Source organism: Punica granatum, chromosome 5, assembly GCF_007655135.1.
Source record: "Punica granatum isolate Tunisia-2019 chromosome 5, ASM765513v2, whole genome shotgun sequence".
Lineage (NCBI taxonomy): Eukaryota > Viridiplantae > Streptophyta > Magnoliopsida > Myrtales > Lythraceae > Punica > Punica granatum.
The window spans coordinates 12,651,734-12,660,699 of NC_045131.1; the positions used below are offsets into that span (position 1 = coordinate 12,651,734).

At 51.5% G+C, this 8,966-nt stretch overlaps 1 protein-coding gene across 1 annotated transcript; it reads left to right on the forward strand.

Moving 5' to 3' along the window:
- The first annotated feature begins 782 nt into the window (after positions 1-782).
- On the forward strand, positions 783-7,996 carry LOC116208984. The gene is made up of 3 exons (XM_031542561.1): positions 783-1,119; positions 1,222-2,850; positions 7,860-7,996. The coding sequence occupies exons 1-3, from the start codon at positions 783-785 to the stop codon at positions 7,994-7,996; spliced, it is 2,103 nt and encodes a 700-aa protein (XP_031398421.1).
- The last annotated feature ends 970 nt before the right edge of the window (positions 7,997-8,966 follow it).

The following is an 8,966-nucleotide window of genomic DNA, read 5'->3' on the forward strand; positions in this document are numbered from 1 at the left end:
CCGAGCTCATGGCCCTACTCAAAGGCCCAAATCGTGCTTCTTCGAGCTTCACCCCACCTCCTGGGTACGGGCCAGCGGTCGATCCAAGCCCATGGGCCCAGCCGACCTTGATCCCCGATAATGGAAATACGTCTGCCCCAACGATAGTGAATGTGTCGGCAGCCCATCCGGTTAACAATCTTCCAGCACCACCGGCTTCAGCGACAATGTTGGAACCGCCTATGCTAGTACCTCCACCGATCTCCACGTCAGTTCCGGTTCCAGTCTCTGCGTCGGTCCCAGCTCCGACTTCCGCTGTCCCACCCCCGATCATTTTCCTGCCTACAACTGCCCAGGCTCCTGCTCACACTGCTGAACCTCCCCCGTACCAAGCTCCACAACCCCATATCGGCCTTTCTTACCAAGCTCCACCTCCCATAAATATAGCCTACTCTGAACCGGGCACGCCGAACCACGCGGCCCCTAGAGCTCCACCCACAAATTTTCTCCCGGAAACGGGGACTGAACAGGAACAGAGATTGAAGAAGTTGGAAGAGAATATCCGAGCCCTACAATCAGGCGGCTCCCGCCTCGATGCCGGCGACGGCGATTGGAGTCTTTTCCCAAGCATGCAGCTACCCCCAAAGATTAAGGTACCTGAATTTCAGAGGTACTACGGCACCACCGACCCTCGTCACCATCTCCGTCACTATCGGGGAAAAATGCTGCAGTACTGGGACTACGAAGAGTTTGTCATCCATACGTTCCAGGATAGTTTGGCAGGAGCGGCTCTGGATTAGTACATGTCACTGAAAGCTGCGGATATCCCCACGTGGGCAGACCTCTCAAGCAAATTCATCGACCAGTACAGGTACTGTGCGGAGACGCCCCCGACTCTGCTGGAGCTCAGCACGATGGAGATGACCGATGACCAGGGCTTCGAGGCCTATGCAGTGAAGTGGCGGGCTAGAGCGGCGAAGCATATCCCTCCGATCAGTGAGGCACAGCAGATCCAATTATTCCACTCCACTCTTAAAGGTGCCTACTACTTGCACTTGTTGGCCCATACGTCGTCATTCTCCAACCTTATCGATGCCGGAAAGAAGCTCGACATCGGCATTAAGCTCGGCAAGATAGAAGGTCCGGCTGAGAAAAAGGAAGGAGAGTCCTCGAAGAGGGCCACCACTGGGACAGCGTGAAGCAGGAGAGGGAAAGACACGTCCGTCAATGCTGTCAACTCAGGGCGCCAGGCCCCCCAGCAATATTCCATAAGCTACACGCCCGCACCACCAGCCACTCAAGCATATGCTCCACCTTCGATACATTATCAACAACAACCCCCAGCGCAGCAAGCTTACTATTCCGCCCCACCGGCTTCCTTTCCATTGCCGGTCCCGCAGCAATACGCCCATAATTATGCTTCTGCTCCTCCTCAGACCCCGCAATACAGGCCTCCGGCTTCGAGAACTCCTCAGCCGACACAACAGGCCCCAGCCCCACAAGGTCAGCAAGGTGGCGCAACGCAAAATCGGCAGCGTAAACAGTTCACACCTCTGCCGGCTCCGCTCTCCTACATATACCGGCAACTCCTCGCGGGTAACAAGATCCGATCGATAGCACCTAACCCTGATTTCGACCCAACCATCCAAGATCAAAGTCGACGCTGCGAGTACCATCAGGGCGCACCCGGTCACACCACTGACAATTGTTGGAAATTACGGGAGAGGATCCAACAGTTGATTGATGACAAGCAACTCACGTTCAACGCCGTCAAACCCCCGAACGTACAATCAAATCCTCTTCCCGATCACGGGTCGAGCTCGGGACCTAGCATTAACATGATCGGTGTTTGCGCTATAGGGGAGTACGAGACCGGACAGGAGGCACCGGCCCCGTTTGTGATCGAATATGTTCCCGCAGAAGCTGGTGTAGGGTACGCAGGGTTCGATGCCACGCCCACCCCATTCGTGATAGAAGTCCCCGCACGAGAGCCATATCAAGACAGCAAGGTCCCGTGGACCTACGAAGGAAGTGTTGGGAACCTCGAGAGTCAATTTAGCGTCATGGGCGTGACACGCTTGGGTCGAGTCTATAAAAATCCGAAGGTCGCAAACAAAGGGAAAGCCCTGGCAATGCCCGAAGTCGCCCCGAAAGCCTCGTCCATTCCCCAGAAGAAGGTGACTGAAGAAGAAGCTGAGGCCTTCATGAAGATTATCAAGGCAAGCAAGTACAAGGTCGTTGAACAAATGGGCAAATCTCCAGCCCACATTTCACTACTCGCCCTCCTCTTGGGTTCAGAGCCACATCGTGAAGCGCTTCTGAGGGTCCTAACAGCAGCGCAGATCCCCAAAGAGACGGCTCCGGAGCGGATTGAGGAGACTATCAATTCGATCTTCTCCAACAACATTTCATTCTCAGATGATGAACTTCCCTCAGAAGGGTGGGCACACTCGCGGGCACTACACATTGTCTGCAAGTGTAATAACTTTATCATCGGTCGGGTCATGATCGACAATGGCTCGGCACTCAATGTTTTCCCGGTTTCCACGTTGAAGCAGATGAACGTGGACTTTAACCGTATCCGTCCGAGCAAGACTGCAGTTCGAGCCTTCGACGGCTCTCGGAGGGAAGTAAATGGAGAGATCGACCTGGTGATCGAGGTGGGTCCCTGCTCATTCGTTGTTACGTTCCAAGTCCTAGACATCCCGAATGCTTTCAGCTTGTTGCTCGGGAGACCGTGGATCCATGCGGCTGGCGCTGTTCCTTCGTCCCTACACCAAAGGATTAAATTCATCGCAGAAGATCGACTTATCACCGTCAAGGGTGAGGAGGATTACGCCATTTACAAGGAGACAGCTGTTCCCTACATCAGTATCGGGGACGATCAAAACCTCCCCTTCCATTCATTTGAAACCATCTCCGTCATTCGAGACTACGGAGAGATCGGTCCAACCCGCGCTGACCGCATGGTGGGGAAGATTTTGCTGCGCCATAATTACATCCCGGGTTCCGGGCTTGGAGCACATGGGCAAGGGATCAACCGTCCCATCGTGGTTGAAGAATACAAGAACAGGAGGGGACTTGGTTTTCGCCCTTCCTGTCACGAGATTATTGAGGGCCGCAGGGGCAAGCGCCTTCACCGTCTCGCTGCACGCTATGGGAAGATCAACAGGGGCATCCCGGTTCAGCCGCTCTCCTACTTCTTTCCTGGGCCTCCACACATCGTCGAGGGTACTCTTGACGGTCCCTCCTCAGATTCAGACAGCGAGCCTGTTGACCTGCCAAACATATGCGCCGTCACCGAGGAGACAACTCCAGGGGCTTACATCCGCCTCGCGCAGGAAAATGAGGAACTCAACAACTGGACCTCAGTCCCGCGTTACTCGGCTGTAATCGCCGATGTGTAAGGCCATCTATATTTTGATATTCCCCGCGTGTCGGCATAGCCATAAGCCACACGACGGAAGAGGGATTCTTGTTATGGCATTGCGCCCTCATCATTAATAAAATCCCTACATGCATTTTTCAGAATTCTCGTGTCTACTTTCTCTTTCTCTCTCACTTATTCGCAGCACTTTAAAGTTTCTAAGACAATTTATTTAAATCGCCAGACTCCACTCGAATCTGAATCTTCGACGCGTCGATTCGAACCCATCTGAGGAACTCCTTGAAGAGTCCCGACCCATATACTTCGGGGAAGGACTCGACGAGGATGGTCGAGTGCCCGAGATAGAAGAGAGTTTGCGCCGCCTTGAGAACCGCCAACTCACTTCCGTGGAGCCGACGGAGGAGATCAATGTGGGTACCGAAGAAGAACCTCGCATCCTAAAGATCGGGACAGGTCTCGACCCTATACAACGAGCCAGGATGATCGAATTTCTAAAAGACTACCAAGAGGTCTTCGCTTGGTCCTACGCTGACATGCCGGGCTTAGATCCATCGATTGTCAAGCACTTCCTGCCGCTTGATACAGAGAGGTTTCCACCCAAAAGACAACACTTACGGCGGCAACGTGCCGGCCTTCTCCTCCGCATCAAAGAGGAGATTATTAAACAGATCAACGCAGGGTTCCTGGAGGTTTGCAATTATTCTGAATGGGTAGCGAATATCGTGCCCGTAGAGAAGAAGGACGGAAGAGTTAGAGTCTGCGTCGACTACAGAGACTTCAACAAAGCCAGTCCCAAAGATAACTTCCCCTTACCTCACATTGACGTCTTAGTCGACAACACAGCACGCCACACGTTGTTCTCCTTCATGGATGGCTTCTCCGGATATAACCAGATTCGGATGGCCGAAGAGGACAAGATCAAGACGACGTTCATCACAATGTGGGGCACTTTCTGTTACCGAGTCATGCCCTTCGGCCTCAAAAATGCCGGGGCAACATATCAGAGGGCGATGGTCACGCTATTCCACGACATGATGCACAAAGAGATCGAGGTCTACGTTGACGACATGATTGCCAAATCCAAAGAAGGAGAGGACCACCTGGTTAATTTAAAACGCCTTTTTGACAGCCTCAAGAGGTACAAACTCAGACTCAACCCGACGAAGTGCACATTCGGCGCTAAGTCAGGGAAACTGTTAGGATTTGTGGTCAGTGAGCGAGGCATTGAGGTTGACCCGGACAAGGTGAAGGCAATCAGGGAGCTACGTCCGCCATCGACGGCCCGCGAAGTACGAGGTCTCTTGGGACGGCTGAATTACATTGCAAGATTTATCGCAAACCTGACAGACAAATGTCAACCACTCTTTCGTCTGCTTCGTAAAAATGCAGCAATTGAGTGGGACGAGGAATGTCAGAAGGCCTTCGATACTATCAAGGCATATTTGGCTCAGCCACCAGTGCTAGTTCCGCCGACACCAGATCGTCCGCTGATTCTTTACTTGACAGTGCGTCGGCAATCCCTAGGATGCATGTTAGGGCAGGAAGACGAGTCCACGCGTACAGAACACGCCATTTATTATTTGAGCAAGAAGTTTACCGAAGGGGAGTCTAACTACCCGGAGATTGAGAAGATATGTTGCGCGCTAGTGTGGGTTATGCAGAGACTTCGACAATACACGCTCTACCACACTATCCGCTTATTGTCAAAGGCGGATCCCCTGAAGTACTTGCTCGATAGTCCATCTTCCATGAAGAACATTTCAAAGTGGCGATGTCAGCTGACAGAATATGACATTGAATATGTGCCCCGTACATCGGTTAAGGGGCAGGCAATTGCAGATCACTTAGCGGAGTTCCCAATCGAAGACGATACGCCAATCAACTCTAATTTTCCGGACGAAGGGATTCTCCAAGTGGATAGTGAGGAGAACAAATTCGCATGGAAGATGTATTTCGACGGCGCAGTGAATTCCACCGGTTCTGGTATCGGCGCACTGCTGATATCCCCTGACGGACGTTATTATCCGATTGCAGCAAAAGTCGATTTTCCTTGCACCAACAACGTGGCCGAATACGAGGCATGCATCCTCGGCCTGCAGGCGGCGATCGACTTAAAGGTGAAGGAATTGGAAGTGTTCGGAGATTCTATGCTTACATTCTTCCAGACTCTGGGGCAATGGAAGACGAAGGACGAAAAGCTAGTGCCATATCACGAGTATCTTGAGGAGTTAGCGGAGAACTTCGAGAAAATCTCATTCACATACACACCTCGCATCAAGAACCAATTTGCAGATGCACTCGCGACGCTCGCATCCATGGTGAGCATCACGAAAGAAAACCTCATTGAACCACTCGAGATCGAGATCGCCAAAGGCCCTGCTCACTGCGACGCAATCGAAGCGACCGATGAGCAACCTTGGTACGAAGACATTAAGCATTTCTTGCAAACCGGTCGATACCCTACATTCGCTAACCGTCGTGATCGAAAAACGCTTCGGCGACTCGCAACACATTATTTCCTGAGTGGAGAAACTCTCTATCGCCGTTCTTTCGACGCCACACTACTCCGGTGTGTCGACGAAGTCGAGGCACAACGTCTCATGGGAGAGATACACGAAGGGAGCTGCGGACCCCACATGAGTGGGCTTATGCTTGCCAAGAAACTCATGCGTTTGGGTTATTTTTGGTCCACCATGGAAGCCGATTGCGTCAAACACGTCAAGCACTGCCACTTGTGCCAGGTATACGCCGACCAGATCAAAGCACCGCCTAACGAGTTGCGCCCGATGGCAGCCCCATGGCCCTTTTCAATGTGGGGTATCGACGTGATCGGTCCTATCAACCCCAAAGCATCCAACGGACACCAATTCATTTTGGTGGCGATAGACTATTTTACCAAGTGGATCGAGGCCGTAACGCTTGCTTCAGTCACAGCAAATGCCGTGGCACGTTTTCTCAAGCATGACATCATCGCCCGATACGGAGTTCCCGAGACGATCATCACCGACAATGCCAAGAACCTGAACAACAGGGTCATTGACGAGTTTTGTGAGCAATTCAAAGTGCATCACCGCAACTCCACTCCATACCGTCCCCAAATGAACGGTGCAGTGGAGGCTGCAAACAAAAATATCAAGAAGATCATCGAGAAAATGACGGTGACTTACAAAGATTGGCACGAGATGCTTCCTTTCGCGCTCTTGGCGTACCGAACATCTATCCGCTCTTCAACCGGGGCAACCCCGTATTCTTTGGTCTACGGCATGGAGGCCGTCCTCCCGATCGAAGTAGAGATTCCTTCCATGAGGGTCCTCGCCGAAACCGAACTTGAAGAAGCAGAATGGGCGAAGCAACGTTGTGAACAGCTCAATCTCATTGATGAGAGGCGGCTAACAGCACTCTGTCACGGCCAATGCTACCAACAGAGAATGGCCCGAGCGTTCAATGCGAGAGTCCGCCACCGCGAGTTCAAACCCGGTGACCTCGTCCTGCGGAAAGTCTTACATATTACACCTGATTCTCGGGGCAAGTTCGCATACAAGTACGACGGGCCTTTTGTCGTCAAGGAAGTCTTCTCCGGAGGGGCAATCATTTTAAGCGACATGGACGGGACCGAAAATGCGCTCCCAGTCAACGCCGATGCCCTCAAGAAGTACTATCCCTAATTGGGTGCTTCGTCGTTCCACAGCCATTGCATGTCCCCGCAGCTACAACTCACACTTCCAACACTTGCCTTCCTCTGTATTCTTCAGGCTTCGCGCCCGTTTTACTTCAGCGCATCTTCTGTTATCAGCATTTATGCCATCTCCATCCAATCCTTTCATATAAGAACATCTATGAGAGAAAAAGAATAATTTTCCCGCTAGGTTGAAAACCTCCCCGAGGCGACCTAGGCAAAAATTAGGGAATGAGGGGCACGACTTAAAATCCCGCAAAGGGGAGCCGTGGCAAAAGGAGAGCATGAATTATATCCTTGCTAGGCTGAAAACCCACAAAGGGCGGTCTAGGCAAAAGTTAAAGGAACCGAGAGGTGCGATCGGACTCTATCTTGGGCAGTCGTAGCAAAAGGAGAGCATTCATGAGAGAAAAGTCAAAATAAAATACCCCGTCAGGTCGTTGCGCGTTTTGCGGCCTGGGCAAAAATTAGGGAAAATTGTCGGTTCAACCACGAAAGAGCTGCGACACCTCGTGTGGAGCTATGACAAGTAGTGGTTTAGCGGTTTTCAGCGCAAGCAAACTCTCTTCGACTCTACGGGTTCAAGACATGTCTCGAAATGAGTTCGAATCGTCGTATCCTTGATTTAGAAGATTCCTAAAGATCCTTCCTTTTACCTTCATGCAAAAACTCTGCGGGTCATGCCCATCTTGCAAAGGCCATTCCTTCAAGTCAAATACATGTCATACTCGGGGACGCGGTCACCCCTCAAACGGCCACTGAATCTAAATTCCCGGAATATCATTACATAGATTTCTTTACATATTGCAATTTCAGCAAGTTTTGCCCGACTGACAACGATCGTTGGTTATCGTTTTCCTGCATACAGGTCTGAGTGTACAGATCCCGGAAGGTGTCCCCCGAGCGGGCGTATGTCTGTCTCGTTCGACAAGCCGCAGTCCCTATTCGGGTGAAGGACCCAAAAAGGAGCACACGTCAACTCCGCCAGACAAACCCATGGGCGCACGACCAGCGACAGGGCGCAGTTATCACTGCATTATTTCAGCACAATACCGGCTTAACATCGAACAGATAGCCCTACGCTACCTCATAACAGTGATTCTAACTCTCGCATTCACCGTTCTTTGGACTTCGTGTCCTTATTTACTGTTTTCCGGACTTCGTGTCCAAATCTACTGCATTCTGGACTTCGTGTCCACATTTACTGCTTTTCGGACTTTGCGTCCAGGACTTCGTGTCCATCTTTAACGCTTTTCGGACTTCGCGTCCAGGACTTCGTGTCCACATTTACTGCTTTTCGGACTTTGCGTCCAGGACTTTGTATCCACCTTTACTGCTTTTCGGACTTCGCGTCCAGGACTTCGTGTCCATCTTTACCGCTTTTCGGACTTCGCGTCCAGGACTTCGTGTCCATCTTTATTGCTTTTCGGACTTCGCGTCCAGGACTTAGTGTCCATCTTTATTGCTTTTCGGACTTCGCGTCCAGGACTTCGTGTCCACATTTACTGCTTTTCGGACTCCGCGTCCAGGACTTCGTGTCCATCTTTACCGCTTTTCGGACTTCGCGTCCAGGACTTCGTGTCCATCTTTACTGCTTTTCGGACTTCGCGTCCAGGACTTCGTGTCCATCTTTACTGCTTTTCGGACTTCGCGTCCGCCTCTTACTGCATTTTGGACTTCGTGTCCACATTCATTGCATTCCGGACTTCGTGTCCGTGTCTACTGCATTCCGGACTTCGTGTCCTCATTTACTGCTTTTTGGGCTTTGTGTCCACATTCATTGCATTCCGGACTTCGTGTCCGTGTCTACTGCATTCCGGACTTCGTGTCCTCATTTACTGCTTTCCGGACTTCGTGTCCGCATTCACTGCATTTTGGACTTCGCGTCCGCATCTATTGCATTTTGGACTTCGTATCCACATT

Excerpts from the sequence above, each read along its gene's own strand:
- LOC116208984 (XM_031542561.1), top strand. The coding sequence starts at position 783 with ATGTCACTGAAAGCTGCGGATATCCCCACGTGGGCAGACCTCTCAAGC. Across the intron at positions 1,120-1,221 it reads TAAGCTCGGCAAGATAGAAG|GGCGCCAGGCCCCCCAGCAA; the intron begins GTCCGGCTGAGA and ends CTGTCAACTCAG. Across the intron at positions 2,851-7,859 it reads GACAGCTGTTCCCTACATCA|CAAGTTTTGCCCGACTGACA; the intron begins GTATCGGGGACG and ends TTGCAATTTCAG.